This window comes from Trachymyrmex cornetzi, unplaced genomic scaffold (genome assembly GCF_001594075.2).
Source record: "Trachymyrmex cornetzi isolate Tcor2-1 unplaced genomic scaffold, Tcor1.1 scaffold1211, whole genome shotgun sequence".
Classification (NCBI taxonomy): domain Eukaryota; kingdom Metazoa; phylum Arthropoda; class Insecta; order Hymenoptera; family Formicidae; genus Trachymyrmex; species Trachymyrmex cornetzi.
In genome coordinates, this window is record NW_017295775.1 from 10268 (window position 1) to 34002 (window position 23735).

At 37.1% G+C, this 23735-nt stretch overlaps 4 protein-coding genes across 4 annotated transcripts; all 4 read right to left on the reverse strand.

The window, feature by feature from the left end:
• Nucleotides 1-4715: 4715 nt before the first annotated feature.
• LOC108768129 (uncharacterized) lies at nucleotides 4716-5663 on the reverse strand. Its single transcript, XM_018518438.1, has one exon. It carries the CDS (start codon nucleotides 5661-5663, stop codon nucleotides 4716-4718), a length of 948 nt encoding a protein of 315 aa, XP_018373940.1.
• An 87-nt stretch (nucleotides 5664-5750) lies between these two features.
• Nucleotides 5751-6274, reverse strand: LOC108768138 (uncharacterized). Its single transcript, XM_018518450.1, has 2 exons — nucleotides 6265-6274; nucleotides 5751-6145 (listed from the first exon to the last, which is right to left on the reverse strand). The coding sequence occupies exons 1-2, from the start codon at nucleotides 6272-6274 to the stop codon at nucleotides 5751-5753; spliced, it is 405 nt and encodes a 134-aa protein (XP_018373952.1).
• Nucleotides 6275-6323: 49 nt separating this feature from the next.
• LOC108768144 (uncharacterized) lies at nucleotides 6324-7484 on the reverse strand. Its single transcript, XM_018518463.1, has one exon. It carries the CDS (start codon nucleotides 7482-7484, stop codon nucleotides 6324-6326), a length of 1161 nt encoding a protein of 386 aa, XP_018373965.1.
• Nucleotides 7485-7650: 166 nt separating this feature from the next.
• Nucleotides 7651-10041, reverse strand: LOC108768150 (uncharacterized). The gene is made up of 3 exons (XM_018518477.1): nucleotides 9438-10041; nucleotides 8622-9361; nucleotides 7651-8403 (listed from the first exon to the last, which is right to left on the reverse strand). The coding sequence occupies exons 1-3, from the start codon at nucleotides 10039-10041 to the stop codon at nucleotides 7651-7653; spliced, it is 2097 nt and encodes a 698-aa protein (XP_018373979.1).
• Nucleotides 10042-23735: the final 13694 nt, after the last annotated feature.

Consider the following 23735-nt stretch of genomic DNA (forward strand, 5'->3'; position numbering starts at 1 on the left):
TCAAGTTACAAGATAAAGTAAGAACCGATAGATTTATTATCCTGGTTGATATTGGACGACTAAGACAAATTTACGCATTTACGGATTATTCTTTGCCATCAGCCATTATAGATCAATCCCGGTGGATGGACCTATTAAGATAGAAAATGTTGCGTGAGTATAAATTTCAGCGCTCGGAATCAGTTTCCCTTTTCGGCCAGATTTATGAGAAGGCGCCTACTATCCCCCCACTACCGCTCCAGACTCTACACCCGAGCCGCCGATCGCGCGCGTAACGCTGAGCCTCAGGAGCGTCCATGACAAATACAGGCCCGTATCTTCCATGAAATTTTTAATTATTTAGCAAAAAAAGTTTTGCTAAATAGTTATTACATTCACAAATAATAACTTTTATATTTATGAATTTAACGTACAAAAATTTATTATTAAAATATTAAATTGTGTAAAGTAATTACACAGTGATAATCATAGCACATACAACCATTTACCTTATCAGGAACCCTGTTTCTTATAATTCATAAAGAAATAAATAATATCATTTTTAGAAATATTAATATTTATTCCCTAAAGTTTAGATGATATTTATTCTTTTCCACTGTTATAACTTAACTAGTACATAACGAAAGTAACTTAATTATAGTGTTTTGGAAAGCTCTTGAGATGAGCTGTAAGAATGTGCAATGAGAAATAAGGGGTTCCATTAAAAAAATTAAAGGTGACCTTCACGTGACCTTCAGAGGACTATCCAAGGTCAAATCGATGGCACCATCTTATGTCCCCCTTCGAGTAAAACAACTTTTGTCTGAAACATTTTTGTCTACTGGGTTTAGTTTTCGAAATATTTGGCTGGATCATTTCAAATGGGACATCCTGTATATAAAAAAGATGAAATATTCAAAAACAATGAAAAAACAAAGAATAATGCCATGAAAAGAAATAGAATCAAAATAATATTTTAAATATTATATATTTATTATTAAAATAAATTCCACAAAACACAGTTCTCTGGGTGACATTTTGAGGATATCCCTATGATGTAGGGACGTCCTTTGGACATCCTTTAGAATTATTGTTGTATGAGATAATCTCTCGTAATCATAATAGACTTAATATAAAATACGAAAGATATTTAAAGTACATAAAGTGTAACAACACATCAAAATGAGAACACGAAATGCAATAGATAGAGTAATGAGAGTCGCCAATATTAAAAATGAATTAATAAATAGTAAAACCTAGGTCAATACATTAAACGAGCTATAGTTAGGTATACTAAATAATACTTATTAATCACAAATTATAATTTTCCGACGATAAGTTTCAACAGTACGTTTCATACTATACTTAATCCTTATCAGCCGCGGAAATACATAAATAACAAAATATCTAATCATATTAACATATTATGAGGATCATCTCACGTTCAAGTTACAATAGATATTGTATATTAGAAATTTCTAAGAATCATCTCACCTTCTTGTTATGATTCTTCGTGAGATGATTCTCTTAGAAATCTGTTATATTATCTATTATAACTCGAACGTGAGATGATCCTCATAATATGTTAATATGATTAGATATTTTGGTATTTATATATTTCTGCGGCTGATGAGGATTAAGTATAGTCGAAACGTACCGTTGAAACTTATCGTCGGAAAATTATAATTTGTTGATTAATAAATATTTTTTATTTAGTCCGAAAAAATAATTCGGCGCGCAGTTTGAAAAAGACTACAATATGGTATATATATGCAAGTACATATATAGTATATATTAGTAATTCAAGATTGAATTATTTAAGCAACGAAGATCCAGCTTCGACAGTAATAGGCATTTTTAATTTCTAGTATTGATTGTGTTTCTCACATATACGGTCTAAAATAAAGATATTGTCTCCTGAAAGAAAGACGTTGTTTCCTTATTGTACTGAGTGTTGCGAAGAATATTACTAAGGCCTCGGTGGTCTAATGGCTTAGGACGCTCGTACGGAATACAAGAGATCCGGGTTCAAGTCCCGGCCGAGGTAATATTTTTCGCAATAAATTTATTAACAGTTTTTAACATATTAACATCTTTATAATATATGATGCTTGATGGTAACATCAAATTATTAAATTGCTTGTCAATTTAATTCGCGATTACTAGAGTAGTTTTAATTGCGTTTATTTAGTCCGGAAAAATAATTCGGCGCGCAGTTTGAAAAAGACTACAATATGATATATATGCAAGTACATATATAGTATATATTAATAATTCAAGATTGAATTATTTAAGCAACGAAGATTTAGCTTCGACCGTAATAGGCATTTTAAATTTCTAGTATTGATTGTGTTTCTCACATATACGGTCTAAAATAAAGATATTGTTTAATAAATATTATTTAGTACACCTAACTGTAGCTCGTTTAATGTATTGACCTGGGTGTTACTATTCATTAATTTGTTGTAAGTTACAATTAAAAGTAATATTATTTATATTGTAATATTAAAAATAAATTTTCATATCGATAACAAATAGAAAATTGTAGGAATAAAATATCGAAAATGAGCAAAATCTCCAGCAGCATATTTTGTCATCAATCCCTATTTGTTTATAATTTGATGTTTAACGAAGAAAGATTAGATACATTACTGTTGCACCTTTCGGTGCAACAAAGGAACCTTTGGGTCCGTTTCGCCTGAAGGATTGGAACCCACGAGGAGTGCTGATGGATAGATCACAAGAAGACACCTACTACCGTAATTTCAACACTTTTTTTTTTATTTTAAATTTATTTTCCTTCTTACAAGTTCCCCTTTATTACAAGTATGTTACAATAATTCCTCGTAAGTTGTTGTACTTATTAAAAGACGTTATTTCGTACTCGCACTTGCAATATTTTAGTGATCGGTCACTTGCGTAGTACGTAACGTGCTAGCTTACTTAACTGTAAGAAATCTCGAAATCCCCTTTGCTGCGATTAGGCAGCCGAATATAAAGGAACGCGCGGTGTCTTATTACCGCGCATTCCAGCGATCAATATGACCATATATGGTCATGCCCGGTGACGGACGTCGTTCGCGCGTGGATGTCGAATTTGCAGTCTTGCATTTCTGCGGCTCGTTGCCATGTCGAAATGCAAGGTGCAGGTGTGATAGCAATCTTGCATTTCTGCGAGTTCGTTGATATGCCGAAATGCAAGGCTTAATTGTGATAGCTTTCGGGCTACAGCAAAAGTATGCACTGGTATTTATTAATTAAACAAGAAATTATAATGACAGCGATTTATTTGTCATCCATATCCATTTATTTATAACTTAATATTTAATAAATGATGATCAGATGAAACGAAATTATACACTGTTATTTTTTAATTATTTTTCAATATCATTACCTTTATTATTACTATTATCATCATTATTATTATTTTGTAAATATGAATACAAAATGTATTATTACTAATAACAAGAACTTAGCAAAAATTCGTGAAATCCATGGGAAGACATTAAAAATATAAAAAAAGGAAAAACAAATAAGGGCTAATGAGAGTTTTATGCACGGTTGTTAGTGCGAAAATAAAAATCGTTTATTGTCGAAATATAGTATAAATTAGTTACGCATAAACGTTTCGGCCTGCTTCCGTACGTCTGATCGTATAATGTAAATTCTCACTTCTTCATGACAAGACGGCAAAATGGTAACTCAATCTTCTTATTCAATTGGCAATGGTTGACAATTCTAGTGGCAACGAATAACAGATAAAAAACTGTGTAGACATCGAAAACGTTACCAATTATTTTTTATAACAAAGAAAATTAATGCACTCACCCATATAGCCATGAAAGACATGAACATCAAAAATCACTTAAAGTCGACAGACAAAATTAGTCCTTATTTGTTTTTTGTTTTTTGACATTCTCGAGAGTTTGGTTACTTGTTTTATTTATAAAAAAAGGCATCAAGTATATTTTGCAATATTTTTACACAAAATCATTTTGTATATTGTATATATATAAATATTTAAAAAATGTGAGTAAAAATAAAAATTCGTCAAAAATCAATAAGTTTTTTTACATTATCATATGTAAAAGGGTCAGCAAATACATAACTGTACATATATATAATTGTACTAAAAAAAATTAATTATATCGTAAAATTGCATATAGGACACTATAAAAACTAAACAAGTCTACAAAAAAGGAAAAGAATTACTTAGAAAAAATGTTGAGATGCGAAATTGTCTATAAGATCGATTATAAAGATTGTGAATTCACATACGTAGGACAAACTAAGAATCAGCTTAAAACGAGTGTGGTTTTTTGGGTTGAAGTGCTGGTGCAATGATTATTGAGATCGTAGGTTCTCGAAATAACTCTTTATTTTGAACCGCTGTACGTCTTACTCGGACGAGCACTTAGCTGTATCTGACCTGCGCCAATAGCGCCAACTCACTAGGGATAAATCCCTCGCCAAATCGATAGAATCGATATGGTCGCTCGCTTCCTAACCTAACGCGGTACACTTTAAATATGGGCTTGAATCACTAACCATAACACGCCGCCCGCCTTGCCAAATATAACTTATTTGCAATAACAAGTAATACTAAGTTTACGAAAACTAACCTACAAATTATAAAGCATATTTGTATCTGATGATCAATTAATTCTATATAGATTATAAACGCATTACCTTATAACTAATTATAAAAAACTTAAATGATAGCTCGTTTGCCATAACTATTCTAAACAAGGAGCAATGTTAACAATCGCTCTTTTGTACACTCCCTGACTTGTCTTTACCGTCACTGCCCTAATGATTCCATCAGAACCAGGGTGTACCTCTATAATTTTGGCGAGACTCCACTTCAGCGGTTTGCTCTCGCTCTCTTTAAACATAACCAGTTGTCCGATTTCGAAGGTCTTCTTAGCGTCTGAACGCCATTTGCTCCTCTGCTGACACGTCGTTAAGTATTCCTTTTGCCATCGACTCCAGAATCGTTGCCTCAGCTGTTCTACGTGTTGCCATCTTGATAGTTTATTTTCTGGAATCTCTTTTACATCTACCTCTGGGTAGGTCTGTAAATTTTCTCCGATTAAAAAATGACCTGGTGTTAATGCGCGAAGATCATTTGGGTCCTCAGACAAGGACGTTAATGGTCTGGAGTTTAACATGGCTTCTATTTGCGTCAGTAACGTCGTCATTTCAGCAATTGTCAGACAAGCGTCGCCTATTGTGCGCTTCATATATAATTTCAGTGTACGTACCGCCGCTTCCCAAAGACCCCCGTAGTGTGGAGATCTAGGAGGTATGAAATGCCAACTTATTTGCTCGCTAGTTGCATGGTCTTGAACGTCGTCCTTGAACTCCTTACTGCATAGTATTTCTTGCAACGCGCGATCCGCTCCAACAAAATTTTTTCCGTTGTCGGAATATATATTTCTGACCTTGCCTCTTCTTGCCATGAATCTCTTCAAGGCAGCGATGAATGAATCAGTAGTCAGGTCTTCTACCAACTCGATGTGTACTGCCTTCACCACCATGCAGACGAAAATTGCTACGTAAGCTTTATATTGCTTACTGTTGCGACGAATACGATCTCGCACGTAAAACGGTCCGCAATAGTCCACCCCCGTATTATAGAAAGGTCTGGCAGGGTTGACTCTGGCTGATGGCAGCTGCCCCATTAGTTGCCAGCTTGTCTTCGGGCTTGCCTTCTTACATCTGACGCACTTGTATAAGATTCCTTTAACTTGACTTTTAGCGAAAATGGGTCAAAACTCTTCTCTTATGCAGTTTAACGTAGTTTGCACTCCGGCGTGGAATAGCTTTTCGTGGTAATGTATAATAATCAATCTAGTAACATGATGGTGTGACGGGAGTATGATTGGATGTTTCGTTTCTTCAGGTAACGCCGCATGTTTCAGTCTGCCTCCAATCCTTAAAATGCCTTCGTCGTCCAAATACGGGAGTAGCGCTATTAGCTTCGAAGCCCTTCGGACCTTGTTGTTGAGCTTCAACGTTTTTATATCGTCTATGAACGCTTCCGCTTGTACTAGTTTGACTATTCTTAACTTCGCTTCCCTAATTTCCTCCGTACTTATTATTCCTATTCTACGCTCTTCTTTGGTATGCTTTACATTGTATATAAATCTTAAAATGTACGCTCCTATTCGCAACAATTTATAATAGGACGAAAATCTTTCATATTCTATAACTCGTTCATTTTCGACTACTGCTGTTACTACTGTTCGCTTTCTTTCTTCCGGTACGCTTCTTGATACCAACTCCTCAGCATCCTTTGGCCAATAGCTTGCGTTTTGACTCAACCATGGTGGTCCATTCCATCAACTGCTAGCTTTCATTAACTGTTCTGGGGTTGCACCTCTTGATATGAAGTCCGCAGGATTATTCTTCGAATCTACGTGTTTCCATTCGGAAGCTGAGGAATTGGTATGAATTTCGCTAACCCGATTTGCGACAAACATTTGCCACCTTCTAGATGGGGAGTTTATCCACGCGAGTACTATTGTTGAATCCGTCCAATAGAATTTCTGGTCTATTGTCAACTTTAAACTGTCCATCACTCGACACATTAAGTTTACTAGTAAAACCGCCCCACACAACTCTAACCGTGGTAATGATAAGGCTCTCATAGGTGCTACACGCGATTTTGAACAAATTAACTTGGTGATTGTATCGCCATGTTTGTCCCTTTCGTGTAGGTATACACATGCACCGTAGGCTCTTTCGCTCGCGTCACAAAATCCATGTAACTGTAGCTGACTATTGTTTTTTCCTGACACTATCAATCTAGGAATTTTTAATTCATTAAGCAAACACAATTGTGTTCTTATTTGGTTCCAACTCTGATATACCTGCATAGGCACCTCTTCGTCCCAGTCAATCCCCAAATTCCATAACGTTTGCATTAGGATAAGATCCTTAGCAGCGGTAATTACAGGCCCCACCAACCCTAATGGATCGAAAAGTTTGCACACTTGTGACAACATTACTCTTTTCGTTGCATTCTGATCATTTTCTTTCGATGTTACTTCATATTGAAACATATCCTTTTTCGGATCCCACGATATTCCTAATAACTTTGTCTCATTTTCTTTGACAATGTCTAGGCCTTCCGTTACCGTATGCACATTTTCGCTACAAATGGACATATTGGATCTCCACTTACGTAATCTAAATCCTCCCTTTTCTAGTAGCTCTGTCAGCTCTCCCTTTAACTTAATGACTTCTGCCTTTGTAGCACCTCCCGCCAGCAGATCGTCCATGTAAAAATTATTGCAAACTATTGTAGCTGCTTCGGGATAATTTGTTTTCTCGGATTCTGCTAATTGATGCAAACATCTGACCGCTAAAAATGAAGCAGGCTTTGTACCATACGTTACCGTAAGTAATTCGAAGTCTTGTATTTCGCTATTCGGATCCTCCCGCCAGACAATGCTTTGTAATGGCGTTTGTTCTTTTTCTATTAAAATTTGCCGGTACATCTTTTCGACGTCCGCACATAGTACATATTTAAAACACCTAAACTGTAGGATTAATGAGAACAGATCCGATTGTAGTGTCGGCCCTTTGCACAACGCATCATTTAACGATTTACCTCGTGAGTATGTACTAGAAGCATCGAATACCACTCTAGTTTTTGTTGTTGTACTACTTTGCTTTGTTACGGCATGATGTGAGAAATACTCTAAATTTATTTCCTAGGCTTATATTCGAGGCTCTCATGTGTCCTAATTGTTGATACTCGCGCATAAAGGCTACGTATTCAGCTTTAAACTCAGGTTGCCTCGCAAATTTTCGCTCTAATGCTAGAAACCTGTTAACAGCTACCTTCCTAGAATTCTCTAGCAGTGGCAATATTTTTTCTTTAACGGGTAATTTAACAACAAATCTACCTTCTGTTGTACGCTTATAACTTGCTTTAAATAATCTCTCACAACATTCTTCTTCCGCATCAGTATTTTTTGCATTGGTGTAATCCTCTATTTCCCAAAATCTTTTAACGCTTTGATTTAACTCGTCTATAGTGCTTAAATGACAACTCGTTGATGATCCTTTATTTGATTGCGATAAACTAATAGGCCCGGATATGAGCCATCCTAATGAAGACTCTTGTAACACCGGTTTGTATTTTCCCAATCTTATTTGCCCTGTACCAATAAGTTCCCAAAATTTTTCGGCTCCTATTAACATATCTATTTTGCTGGGAGTGTTAAAATGCGGATCGGCCAACTTAATGTCTTTGGGTATGTCCAAGTTCGTTACGCATACTTCTACAAGGGGTAAGTTTTGTGTAATCTTTGGTAATATTACATATTCTATATCCATATTGAATGTACTACATCGCGACATTATATGCAACTCCACTGATTTCAATGCACTTGATACTTGCTGACTTATTCCCTGAATTTTTATGTAATTATCTTTAGTTTTTAAGTTCAATTTTTTAACAAATTCTTCCGTAACGAAATTGGACTGTGACCCATTGTCTAATAATACCTTTCCTTCGACATTTTTCCCTTTATCGTTTCGAACTAATACCACGGCGGTAGCTAATAATACCTGGGTAGATCTTACTTTTTTATTCGATTGAGCATACGTGCATATTGTATTGTCCTGACATCTTCCTGTTGATTAGATTTTATATTGTTCTTTTCCTCTCTGTCCTCCTTCGTTGAATATTTATCATCATGCAACAAGGAGCTGTGTCTTTTTGAGCATCTTTTGCAATTGCCAGCCGTGCACTCCCTTGCTATGTGCTTGTCCTTTAGGCAATTCAGACATAGTTTTAACGCTTTTACTCTACTCAAACGATCTGAAATTGAAAGTTCTTTAAAGCCTTTACACTGGTAAATCCAATGTTCACCCTTGCAATGAGCGCATTTGTTTACGGTTATCGCCGCGTGAGCCGTTGTGAATTTACTGCTAGTTTGTCGCGATTTACTATTTAATTCTATGGACGGATTTCTTCTAGCTACTGTTTCTAAGGTCTCGCACCTTCGTGTCAAAAACTCTATCAATTCTTGAAAGGTAGGCAATTGTTTGCTTTGCAAGGTACCCTCCCATTCTTTCGTAGTGAAATAATCTAATTTGCTTGATACTGTGTATGTTAACAAGTCTCCCCAATCCTTTACTCGACGCTTTAATGCTGTTAACGCTCTAGTGTGTTTTAGTATGCCGTCTAATAAATTTCGCAAGGCGATACTATTTTCCTTTCTTAGCGCTGGCAATTCGAATATTGCCTTGATATGTTTTTGAACTGCGACTCGTTCATTGTCATATCGTTCTTTTAATCTGTACCAAGCATCGCGATAATTTGCTCCCGTAATTTCTATTGATTCTATAGCTTCCGCCGCTTCTCCTTTTAACGCGGCCTTCAGATAATTTTTGAACCTCATTTAAAAGTTTATTAGAATGTATTAATGAGTCAAAGATACCAAAGAAGGAATGCCACTCCTCGTAAACTCCGCTAAATGTCGGTAGTTCAATTTTTGGTAGTCTAATCTGAGTTTCGCTTGCTCTATTTAGAAATTTTTGAACCTCATTTAAAAGGTTATTAGAATGTATTAATGAGTCAAAGATACCAAAGAAGGAATGCCACTCCTCGTAAACTCCGCTAAATGTCGGTAGTTCAATTTTTGGTAGTCTAATCTGAGTTTCGCTTGCTCTATTTCTTACGTTATTACGTTCAAAGGGAATTTCCGCGATCGCTTGGTCCTGATTAGCAGTTGAGGCTGGTTTAACGCGCTCTTGAATGATTCTTACGCCCGCTCGTTTCAGATTGACATATTTTTCTTCGTAACCTGCAATCTCCAAGTCAATTTGCTCTTCACTTATGTCTTTATCATAAACAGCTAACTCTACTAGGCTTTCCTCTAATGTTTTTTGCAACTCCTCTAACTTATCTAATCTTATTCTTACTTCTTCTACATCAACACTGTCGGGCTGTATTGCCTTTATAAAGTTTTCGATGCGCGTGAAACCAGCCTTCGCTACTCTTTTCTTTATCTTTAGTCTCTGTATATCTACACTTTCCGCCATTTTGATTTATGCTGATACGTTAACTAACGTTATGAATAATATAACCCTACCTTAAAGTATCTTGTCGATATTACTATGTACCTTGATACGCTAACTGACCTGTTTATAACCTTACATGCATGACATGAACGCAATTCGCTATATTGTCTCTTATATCTTGCTCGTAACACCTTGTGTATACGCCTTGACTTCTTCGCGCCCAGCTGTAGCCGCGTTGTAAAGTCGCCTTGTTGACTCGTGTGCGCCTGCCTTGCCGCTTTGCGCGCCAACTGAGATCGCTGCCTCGTGTATAACGGCCTCGTCACTTCGCGCCAAAATGATGTCGTTGCTTCTTGTCGTTGCCTCTTGTCGGAAGCGCAGCCACGTAACTTTCTCGTAAGCAAGATTCGTCAACCTGAGTGTGAGGACGCGTCGCTTGATTGCAACGTCTAACCTTTGCGCAGAAGCATGCTCGCCGTTATGTCTCACGCAAGATGTCCGCCTTTCCCATGAACTCGTTCTTGTAATGAACTCGTTTTTGTTAATTCTGCTCGTCCGCTTGCCTTGAGGTCTCGCTGTTCCTATGATAGCGTCAAAACGTCTTCTCGTGACTTCGGAACCGGCTCGCCCATCGTTTCTGTTGTGATCGGCACGTTGCTACCGGCACGTTGCTGCCGGTTCGTTGCTACCGGTGTGTTGCTTGCCTTTCTCTTACCGGGTTATGCCTTCTGGTATCCGGCTCGAAGGACCATGTGGTTTTTTGGGTTGAGGTGCTGGTGCAATGATTATTGAGATCGTAGGTTCTCGAAATAACTCTTTATTTTGAACCGCTGTACGTCTTACTCGGACGAGCACTTAGCTGTATCTGACCTGCGCCAATAGCGCCAACTCACTAGGGATAAATCCCTCGCCAAATCGATAGAATCGATATGGTCGCTCGCTTCCTAACGCGGTACACTTTAAATATGGGCTTGAATCACTAACCATAACAACGAGAATCATCGAATATAAAAGGGACATTAATGAATTAAGGTAGTTCTCTCCCTCAGTTATATCCATCGACATCTAGAATGGACCGCCGATGGCAATGGTGGGGGTAGAAAGATGATTAGAGTGAGAGGCAGGAATAATAAGATCGTTCTTTCTCTGTTTACTGAAGCCTGATTGGTTGTTGTTAATCCAACAACCAATCAGGCTAGTTAGAAACAACAATAAACAGAGAAAGAACGATCTTATTATTCCTGCCTCTCACTCTAATCGTCTTTCTACCCCCACCATTGCCATCAGCGGTCCATTCTAGATGTCGATGGTTATATCTTAACATAGAACTTATAACAAACACAAATTTGATTGAAAGAATATTAAGATCCCAGATAACAAAACCTTTCCTTGGCATAAGAAAAGAAATAGGTGCTCAGCACAAATTTCTCTTTAATTGCCATCATGTTGCTGTCATCAGGTCAATAATAATTTCATTTACGTCAACCTAGAGGCATTATGCGGACAACGATTATTTGGGCAAATGAGCGGAAATGCTATAACAAACTTATTTCCATAAATGTTCCTACAATCTGTTGGAAATCGTTTTTGTAAAATATTTAGTCCACGTTTTTGTCAATTGAAACGAAATGAAGCGTCGTCGAGCAGTACCAGGTATGTAAATATGAAACCGGAATTTACCAATAAATGGCCATAGCTGTCAATCTAGTTGCCGTCAGACCGCGTCATTGACGCCATTTCCTTGTTCTGACGTCTAACAAAGATTTTCAACTCACAACAATACAAGTTTCATACAACAGTATAGTTTGTAATAGCGTTGAACATGTTGAATTTTGTGCCTGGAAACTACGATTTGCAAACAGCATTGATTTTCTGTTACCATTTGAAGAAAACTGCTGCAGAATCGCATCGAATGCTTGTCGAAGCTTACGGTGAGCATGCTCTTGGTAAATCACAGTGCTTTGAGTGGTTTAAAAAATTCAAAATAGGCGATTTTGACGTGAGAAACGAAGAACGTGAAAAACCACCGAAAAAGTTTGAAGGCAGCGAATTACAAGCATTGTTGGATGAGGATGACACTCAAACTCAACAACAACTCGCGGATCAATTGAATGTGACACGAGAAGCCGTCTCCATACGTTAGAAATCCATGGGAAAGATCCAGAAGATGTGAAAATGGGTTCCACATGAACTGAATGAAAGACAGCAGGAAAACCGAAAAACCACTTGCGAAATACTGCTCGCCAGGTACAAAGAAAGTCATTTCTCCATCGAATTGTGAATGGCGATGAAAAGTGGATATATTTTGAGAATCCTAAGCGTAAAAGATCATGGGTAACTCCCGGCGAAACATCGACATCGACTGCAAGGCCAAATCGCTATGGACGGAAGACAATGCTCTGTGTTTGGTCGGATCAGAAAGGTGTGATCTATTATGAGCTGCTAAAACCTGGTGAAATCGTTAATACTGAACGCTACCGACAACAAATGATCAATTTGAATCAAGCTTTGCGTGAAAAACGACCGGAATATCAAAAAAAGCAACACAAAGTGATTTTGCTTCATGATAATGCACCATTACACACAGCAAAACTGGTCGAGGAAACGATTGAGGCGTTTGGTTGGGAAATACTTTGGCATGCGGCTTACTCACCAGACTTGGCTCCGTCCGATTACTACTTATTTACATCGATGGGACACGCACTTGCTCAGTAGCGCTTCACTTCTTACGAAGATGTACGAAAATGGCTAGATGACTGGTTCGGCTCAAAAGAGCAACAATTTTTTTGGCATGGCATCCACAAATTATCAGACAGGTGGGAAAAATGTATAGCTAGCGATAGGCAATACTTCGAATAAAATATTTTTATCATTTTCATGCAATAAACTTGTATTTTCTATTAAAAAATTCCGGTTTCATATTTACATACCAGTATGTGATCACCTCCAGAGAGATGTATCGAGTTAAATTTCTCGATTTTAAAAAACGACATAGAAAGAATAAAAGACGCAACATTAGAAGATTTTTCAGCTGTGTTCTAATAAAATAATTTTTTGAAGTAAGCCCCAAGGGTGGAGCACTAAGATGAAAGGCATAATACTTTTTTTGAAATGTTTACCGAGTAAATAAAATCTCCTAATACTTTAATATGTATTTTGTTCTACATTGTAATTTTATTCATAGTAACTTACATAGTTACCTGTCACAACCAAATGAGTAAAATGTTTAAAATCAACTCATAAGCTACTTTAAGATATCTTTCAGAGTTCTTTATGAAATATCTTAAAGATGTTTTTTAACGAACTCTTAAAGATATCTTAAAATTCTCTTTTGAGTCAATTTTAAACACGAAAGCACTGTTAGAGATTAACCCTTTTTACTACAACAGTTTCTTTTATATTGCTGTGTCAAATTGCTAGCAAATTTGTTTTATGTAGAATTAGTTTCCATCATATTGCCGTACAATTGTTCTAACCTATAAAACTTATAAAAAAGAAAAGGGAAATTGTTTCCTTCCGGTTGTGCATCACCGTTTATGGTATATATTGCCGCCAATATCATAAGCAAAATCTGAAGCCGCTTTCCTAAAAAAAGATGGCAACTTAGGCGACGCAATTTGTATCAAATTTATAATTTGTAAAAAAAGAATCCCAGATAGCAAGTTTCCCGCAACATTTTTTTTTTATAAGGAACCTTCATTCTGAGTAAGTCAGTGTTTCCGACGCTCTACATTAAGAATTAAGAAACAAGTAAACGGTATCAATAAACAAAGTAATAGTAATGTAAATGTAAATTAACGACAAGTCTTGGAAAAATTTTGGTAAGAATCATTACTGACAAAAATTTGATGGCACGTAGCTAGTGACAGTTTTTATACATTGTGTAAGGAAAGGAGAGGAAAGAAAAATAGAAGGGGATATTCTATTGGTTAATAGAGAGGCTTTTTCAATGATTGGTAGATAAATTTCAGGAAAGCATTCTGCATCACTCTGTTTATTTAAACCTATTTTTTATCTATTGATACACGGAGAGAATTTTTTCTTAGAATTTACCCTGAAAATATGACAATCGTGGGACAATATTGTATTTCGAAGAATTTTGATATAAATCTCTCTCATTCATTAATAAAACTACAATAAAGTATAAAATAAGTTTGATCAATTTTACTGAAGTGCATGGTAAAAATCTTTAAAATATTGTATTGTATCACAATCACCATATTTTCAGTAAATTTTAAAAGAAAATTCTCTCCGTGTATGTATTATCTCGGAGGCTATCCTTTTATGATAAGATTATTCGGAATCAAGAATGATAGTGTCTCAATTCAGTTTTCCCAATCAATCGTATGATTATGATTTAGTTTGTAATGAGAGATAACAAAGTATTAGATGGTTTTTTAAAATCATTTTTATGTTCTTTTAAATGAGTCTTCAGTTTCCTTTTTGTCGGTCCTACATATGAATAGTTGCAATCGAAACAGTTTATTTTATACACAACATTTGAGTGGTCTTTTTTAATTTTATCTTTGACTGTATTAATAAAGGTATTCAAACAATTCATTGGTTTGTGAGCAATATTAAAGTCAAATTTTTATGAGATGGATTTAACTTTTTCTGAATCTTTGTTTGCCTCTACTAATAGAATATCCCTTTCTACTTTTCTTCCCTCTCCTTTCCTTATACAATGTATAATGACTGTCGCTACTACGTGCCATCAAACTTTGTAATGATTTTTACCAAAAGTTTTTCAAGACTTGTCGTTAATTTACACTATTAACTCCGAATTACACTTGCGATGACTTATGTCATAAAATACATGGCATTTCAAAATACGTGGCCACAAAGTTAATAACATAAAATAAACCATTTCTTCGTTGATTCTCGTCAGTGAAACTGTAATAGTGTAAAAGTAACCGATAACAAAGGAGAATTAATGCTAAATGCGTAAAATTATCAATATATATAAAACTATACCTTATTGTATAGTATGTTGAGTGTGTATAAACGAAAATAAACGTAAAAGTAGTGATTCACGTCGTGGTAACAAACAGTTATTACTTTAAAAATTGAAGCAAATTTGCAAATGAAGTAATGACGAACAAATGATTTCGACGATATTGGATAATGTAATATCAGGAAGGAAAACACAAAACGGGAACCAATGATGACAAGAAGGGAGAGACAGGAAAACGCTAGGAAGGAGAAAGAGAATTTATGATGCCAGTATACATTTCAGGCAATGAGTCCGTGTCATTTTGTCTGTTGATACCATTTTTCTGCCTTTTTATATGCACCATTTCAGATATAAATCTCTTATTATATGAAGGCTCCATATCCAATATATCCACCTTATTTAAAATTATGATTCTCCTCGATACGATGGTTAGAAATCACAGATGGAGATTTAGATTTTTCTGAAACGTGCTGCTATAGTATAGTTTTTAACTGTCTCTTCCTTTGTTCTACATAACTGACATCACAATCCTCAGAAGAAATTTTGTAAACCACATTTTGATTATTCATAGGTTACAGCTGATCCTTTCCTCTTTTTATTAAGTCCTTCAAAGTGTTTGGAATAGTAAAGGCCAATCTATAGTTAAACATGTTGACAATAGGTGTAAATTTTTCAGATATTGAATTAACATATAGAATTGTGAAAAATTTATTATTATCTTTAGTATTTATTGTTGTAGCCCACGAGTGTTACCACGATTTAGTCTTACATTTCAGCATAGCAACGAGCTGACGGAAATGCAAGACTATCACCGCGAAGCAACCCTTGCACTTCGGCATAGCAACGATTTGCGGAAATGCAAGGTTGCAAATTTGTCAGTAGCGCGGGCACACGCGTCGCGCGATTTGCATGACCATATATGGTCACGGCAAAAAACCGAATCGAGACATCGCGACGCCTATATATTCGGCGGTCTAAGCGCGGACCGCGAGTCTCGTATAACAAACTGAACAGCGACTAATACGTTACGCGCGTCGGAGAAACCGCAGCCCGACGAGCTCCGATATAACAAGTGTTGAAGTGACGAGTGTGCTGACGACCCTTCGCCCCGTATCCTCGCCTCTCCTCGTGGGACCTAACCCCCTGGGCGGACTGGATCCCAAATATTACGTGTGGTTGTACCGAGAGGTACAACAAAATTGGTGGCAGCGGTGGGATCGCACCGAAGTCTCCTAGGAAAGAGCCCAACGAGCTTCGCTTCCAGAGGAGACGCACTAAGACCCGTAGAATCGCGCAGTGGTAACGGGCCGGAGAAAAACCAATTCTCCGATTACGATCTCTCGAATACGACGAATGCATGTCGTAGCACAGGCTAGCTACTAGCCTAAAGTGAACAAGTGGATCGACAACATAACTCAGAAGTCGGCGCCCGGAGCTACCAACGTACCACGGAAGGCTGTCAGGAGGCGCTACCAGGACCATTCCCCGACCTTGAACGAGACAAAGGGGAACGGCGCAACATCGATAGCCAACACGGACTGCAACAGAAATAACATCGAGGGACTTCGCAGGACAACCTGCCGAGCAGCGCAACCATGATGCGAGCGATTCTACTAATGTAAGTCGTATCAAATTCGTGCGATAAGACCGTGAATGTCCGAAACCAGAGACACGCCGAGTACTGACGTAATCCTAGGTTACAAATAAAAACCGCCGAGCGAGCGAATACCGACTTGCCGTTAAACACAACGAGCCACGTGAGTAAGGAAATCCGCGATAATACAAATAGCACTTCAAGCCAATCGGTAGGAAGCGAAGGAAGCCTACCCACTTATGTAATAACCGATCGCGAATTTCCGCTAGATCTAATCGATTTTAGCTTAATAATACCAGACGCAGACAGCGCAAGAGTAATACCGACAGACGTACGACGCGCAGGAACCACAAGTAGCGAACGTGACCGCTCGCTGATAATACGCGACGAAAGTTCAAATAATTCAGATGAGACAAATAAAAACAGCCGTGACATGACGACGCGCACTCCACCCAGAGAACATTCTGTCCTTGAAAGTATTCTATCCGAAGGCGAAGAGGACACGCAAGATTTACTTAACCCACAAACTCGCAGCAGCGAAGGAAATAGATATAGTAGGAGAGTAAGATTCCAACCAGCCGAGAATCCTTTATTACTCGAGATCTTACACACACTTCAAGAACTAAGAGTACCACTCGCTAATCGGGATTCCACCGATCTAACCGCGGTAGATCGCAGCAGAACCCTGCGGACAATAGAAGATAATTCGGATCTCCCGTTAGATCACACGTACCGCGAAACGGCAGGAATTCCAGGCCCACCCAGAGGATCACTACATTTCTTAACTTTGAAGGAAGCACGTAATATGGTCCCCAAAATCGATGGCATTTCAAGAGACCGCGTACGAGAATTTCTAAAAGCATGTAAATATGTAATGAGACATATTCACCCAGCGGATGAGTCCACTCTACTAGAAGCCGTATTATGCATAAAACTTAAGGGGAAAGCAATGAAGGCTTTTGAAAATCGAAATATCTCTACTTACGAACAGTTAAGAGACGAGTTAGAAACTGAATATTTAAGCCGGAGAAGCACCGCGCATTTACAGCTCGAATTCAACTCATTGAAACAAAAACCGACCGAAAGCGCACAAGAATTCGGAGGTAGAGTAGACACCTTGGCTACGGAACTATACGATTCTATGGAAGAGGGTAAACATCATACACGCGAACAACAACAGGCCATTATGGAAAATATATTAAAGATCAGGCTCTATTAAATTATCAAATCGGATTACGCGAGGAAATCAACACACTAGTACAATTACAACATTACCGAACGTTACAAGAAGCCATTGCTGGTGCCAGTTAAGAAGAAAAGATAAAGGGTTTTAATGATCGATATCGCGCGCAACCACGGGAAAAGAAGTTTAACTCACCCCCTCACTCTACGCACAATTCAAGAAGCATGCCCCGACTGTGAGAAATGCGAAAAAACGGGATACTATGGACGCGACTGTCGTAGTAGCTGATGCAACACGATTCTCTTTACCTAACCCGGAAGATCGACCGCGTGTAAACTCCGTCAACAAATATTGCAATTATTGCAAAAAATCCGGTCACATGCGTAACGAATGCTGGATGATACATGGCAAACCCGCAAGAGAAAACACTCCGCGTCGTGGAATTTACCATAACAAAAACTTGCGCGGAAACGATAAACGCGAATATAAGAAGGAGGATAGAAAAGCCATAAAGAATTCTGACTCGCAAAGCAGCGACGACGAAGATAAAGATAGGACGAACGTGAAATCAACGCGTACCGTTGGCGACAATCGCATTACGCACGTAAAACGAACACCGCTCGAAAATACGGGATTAGATTTAATAATTTTACCTGCTCGAGAAGCTGAAAAGGGAAAAATAAGTTTTCTATATGATACAGGAGCAACTATATCAATAGTAAAATTAAAAGCTCTACGAAACGAAACCGCCGTGTATGAAAACAAAACCAAGCTGATCGGAATCAGTGGACACTTCATCGAAGCAATAGGAACACTATATATAACAATACGTTTAAACAACGGTGAAATTAAATACCCCGTGTACGTGATTAGAGACGATGTATCAATAGAATACGAAGGTATCTTAGGAATCGATTTTATTAAAAAATACACTTCCGGAATCCGGATGCGACTACGAAAAAATGCAAATCCGTATCGGAAATACCAAATTTAGACTTCGCCCCTATAAGCGAATAAAGCTGGGACCGCGAAGTGAAACCATTGTCCAAGCTACAGTAGACCGAAACATAATCGGTGTGACGCGTGCCGAAGAGACCGCGCCAGGAATCTTTATAAGGAGCTGCCTAGTAGAGCCCCGTAAATATCTATGCTCCGTGAGTATAGTAAACACTACCGAGAGCGAAATAGATATTCAAATACCACACGTAATAATTGAAGAATTAGCAGATGTTATTAAATCGCAGAACGTTAACCACGCGACTAGCAACGACGGAATTAAATCTCCGCGTGAAGAACGAGTCAAGAATCTATTAAGAACTAATCATTTAAATCAAGAAGGAAAAAATTCCTTGATCCGCATATGCGAAGATTTCAGCGACGTATTCCATCTAGACGGAGAACCGCTGACGTGCACAACACAAGTATCGCATGAGATAACGACGCGAACTGACACCGCGAACGTAAACGTGCGACCGTACCATCTTCCTGAGAAACATAAAAATGAAGTAAATAAGCAAATCCAGGAAATGCTAGAGCATGGAATCATTCAACCAAGTATTAGTCAATGGAACGCACCACTCTTAGTCGTACCAAAAAAAGCCGACCAACCAGAAAAACCGAAATTACGTATTGTAATTGACTTCCGAAAATTAAACGACCTTACTATAGGAAATTCGTTTCCCCTCCCAAATATCGAAGACACATTAGATCAATTAGGAAATGCGAAATACTTTACCACATTAGACCTGGCCTTAGGATATAACCAAATACCGATGGCCAAGCACGATAAGAAAAAGACAGCGTTCTCTACACCTTACGGCCACTACGAATTTAACCGCATGCCGTTCGGACTAAAGAACGCGCCTGCAACATTTCAACGCTTAATGAATACGATCCTAGTAGGCATACAGGAGTTAAAATGTTTAGTATATTTGGACGATATTGTAATATACGGACCAAGCTTGGAAGAACATAATAAACGATTAATAGACGTATTTAAAAGACTACGAAAAAATCATTTAAAACTACAACCCAACAAATGCGAATTTCTACGAAAAGAAGTTGTTTATCTAGGACACATAATAACGGAAAATGGAATGCTACCAGATCCGAACAAATTAAAAGCCATGAATTCATTTCCAGTACCGAAACGAGTAAAAGATATTCAATCGTTTATCAGATTAGCCGGATACTACCGCAAATTTATCGAAGATTTTTCTAAAATAGCTAAACCTTTAACTAAACTAACAAAAAAGGAAATAAAATTCATATGGATGACTGAACAACAAAATGTGTTTGAAACTTTAAAAAATAAATTAATAACTGCACTTATACTACGATATCCGGACTTTACTCAAGAATTCGTTGTCACGACCGACGCATCGGATTACGCCATAGGCGCTGTACTATCTCAAGGTACGATAGGTAAAGATCAACCAATAGCGTACGCTAGCCGCGTATTATCGCGAGCGGAACAAAATTATAACACCACAGAAAAGGAATTACTAGCCATAGAATGGGTAGTAAAACATTTTCGCCCTTATTTATACGGAACTGAATTTAAAATCGTCACAGATCACAAACCATTAATATGGTTATTTAATGTTAATGATCCCGGATCAAGATTAATCCGATGGAGACTAAAGTTAGAAGAATATGACTACGAAATAATCCACAAGGCCGGAAAAAGAAATACAAACGCTGACGCCCTAAGCCGAAATCCAATCTGTAGCCTCAAAGAAAAATTAGAAAAAGACACCCCCACGAGAATATGTAGTGAGGAAGAAAGACAGAAGATACTTTATGAATATCACGATGCTTCCACAGGCGGACATCAAGGAGTCACACGAACGCTCAACCGAATTCGAATGGACCACACGTGGCCCGGAATCACAAAAGATATCGAAAATTATATTGCAAGATGTGAACACTGTCAAAAGAATAAATTAAAAAGAACAACAAAATCACCATTAATAATTACAGAAATGCCGGACAAGCCCTTCGAAAAATGCGCTTTAGACATCGTAGGACCACTAACGATAACAAATGCTGGCAACAAATACATACTAACATTTCAAGATTACTTAACAAAATTTAGTAAATACCTATTGCAAACCAAGAAGCCGCCACAGTCGCAAAAGAATTTATTATAAAAATCGTGCTAGAACACGGAATTCCAGAAAAAATATTAACATACCAAGGAACAAATTTCGTTAGCGAAATGTTTAAGAATGTATGTCGGTTATTAAAAATTGAGAAAATACAAACAACAGCTTACCATCCAGAAAGCAACGGAGCCTTGGAAAGAACACATCGAACGTTAACAGAATATCTACGTCACTACATTAACAACGATCAGACAGATTGGGACGAATGGATACCTTACGCAATTTTTACGTTCAACACCACGCCACATACAGCAACAGGATACACATCATTCGAATTAGTCTACGGACATCCAGCTACTCTGTCGACAACGCTAATGATACCTCCTAAACCATCATATACTTACGACGACTACGTTCAAGAATTAAAAGAACGACTCCGAGCTACGAACCAGTTAGCAAAAGAACACTTAAAGGAAGAGAAACAAAAAACAAAGGAATACTACGATAGAAAAACAAAGGAGATCAAATTCCGCATAGGAGACAAAGTATTACTACACGACGAAACCCTTCGTCGGGGACGATCAAAAAAACTTGACGCTTTATGGACCGGACCATATATAATTTAAGAAAAAAATTCAGACGCCAATTATACTATTAAAGTAGGGCGTAAAAAACTTCTAACGCATGTAAACCGATTAAAAGCTTATATCGAGAATACAAATAACAAATAACAATACAAATAACAATAAACATTAAAAATACAAATAAACAATAAACAATAAACATTAAAAATACAAATAACAATATTATTGCGATTTCAGAGTTATGCTAAGCATAATACAAGGTGACCCGGAAGTCAGAACACCCTGCGAAATAGAGAACTTCATCAACAACCCGGGAATATACTTCGAGAACATAGGCAATATTCATCTAGTACAATCTTCATGGAAACTAGTTATAAGAATAGATATTACCGCATTACCAAAAAGGTTAGAACAAGTACAGCAACACATACAAAAAACTAAAGCAACGTGTCAATTTGCCGTAAGCACCGATAGAGACATTTTTACAAATTTTAATCTAATACTAGAAAACGGATTCAAACAAGCCAACCAATTAATAACAAAAATAACGTCTACATTTCAACAACCAAAAATCCAAAAAAGAGGACTTATTGACGGAATAGGTACAATCGCGAAAACACTATTCGGTACTATGGACGCTAACGACGAGAAACTAATAAACGAACAATTAACAATATTAGATGATAAACAACAAGCAACGCAACATGCCGTAAAGAACCAAATAAAAATACTACAGACCACAATAGCTCACATTGAAAATGCCGAAAAAACAATACAGACAAACGAATACATTCTAGCAAACACAACTAAAAAATTAGAAGACAATTACTAGAAAATGAGAAAAACATCGATGTATACGAACACTTTATCGTCATTAACGCAATACTAAATGACCTAACGCGTGACGCACAAGACATTTTAGAATATTTAGTTTTTATAAGGGCAGTAATATTAAATCCTCGATTAACACCTGTTAACATTATTATAGAAAATCTTAGAGACACGAGTTTACAACTCTCAGAAGAACTTCGCTTTCCTTTTAAAATTAGAAACGACTAATAGCCAATAATAGAAAAGACAGCTACTATAAACGCTTATTGCGATACAAAAAACATATTTACGATTTTGCAATTTCCTTTGATTTCACTACCGAAATACAAATTATTAAACGTAATTCCACTACCTGTAAAACGCAACAAAAATGTATTTGTACATTTAAAAATAACGAACCCTTTAATTGCAGTTAATATAGAAGGACACTCTTATTTAATAATAACAGAAAATAATTTACAAAAATGTAAGACAATCGATAGCGAATACCTATGTAACGGAAACTTCGCGATACGTCGGGCGAATGTAGATCCAACTTGTGAAATCGAGATCTACTTAGAAAATAACGACTATAATAAAAATTGTGAAATAAAAAATACCGTATTAAACAACACCTTATGGATACCGTTAAATAACTCACATTCTTGGCTATAGACAACCACGAAAAAAGAAGAAATTTTCATACAATGTAAAGACCACGGGAAAATAAAAAGGATGATTGAAAATATAGGTAAAATCAGGATACAAAAGGGATGTAAAGTAATCACACCTGACGCAACATTACAATCACCGAAAACATTACATGAAACAGTAATATAATCATTTTTACCAGAATACAACTTATCCATAACAGAGGATAAAGCAAATTTTAAAATTAACTCAAATATGGACGAGCAAATAAAAATAAAAGATGCTACTCAAAATTCGTCAGAGTTAAAAGATCTCAAAATAAAATTAAATAAAGTAAACAATGATCTTGACAAAAATGAAAACTTACATTTTCAATCAAAACACTTTATTTACCCAATGGCAACAAGCGGATTTTCTGTATTATTAGTATTAATAATGGTAATAAGTGCGATAATATATGTAATAAGAAATAAAAAACGGAACAAATCAAATAACACAAGAAACGTAAACATAGAGATAGAGACGGAAGAAAATTTTGATCTTCTCAAATCAATATTAAAACTAGCACGCAGTGGTGCTTCGCGCGCGACCCGGGATCGCGCCCGAATATCCGGGCCCTAGCAATGACATTGGTGATGATTGTGCTGTGGTGCATCGACGACCTTTTATGATTTATACGGTAATTAGGCCAGTCAAATTAAAGCAAAATCGACGTTATAAAAGAAAGTGAAGGGAACAGGGGTTTTTTTAGTGGGTCTTGAAAAAGGGGTCAAGGAGAGCTTAACCCCAAGTTTGCACCCCTGTAAACCTTGAGCTTTTTTAAGGGGGCTCA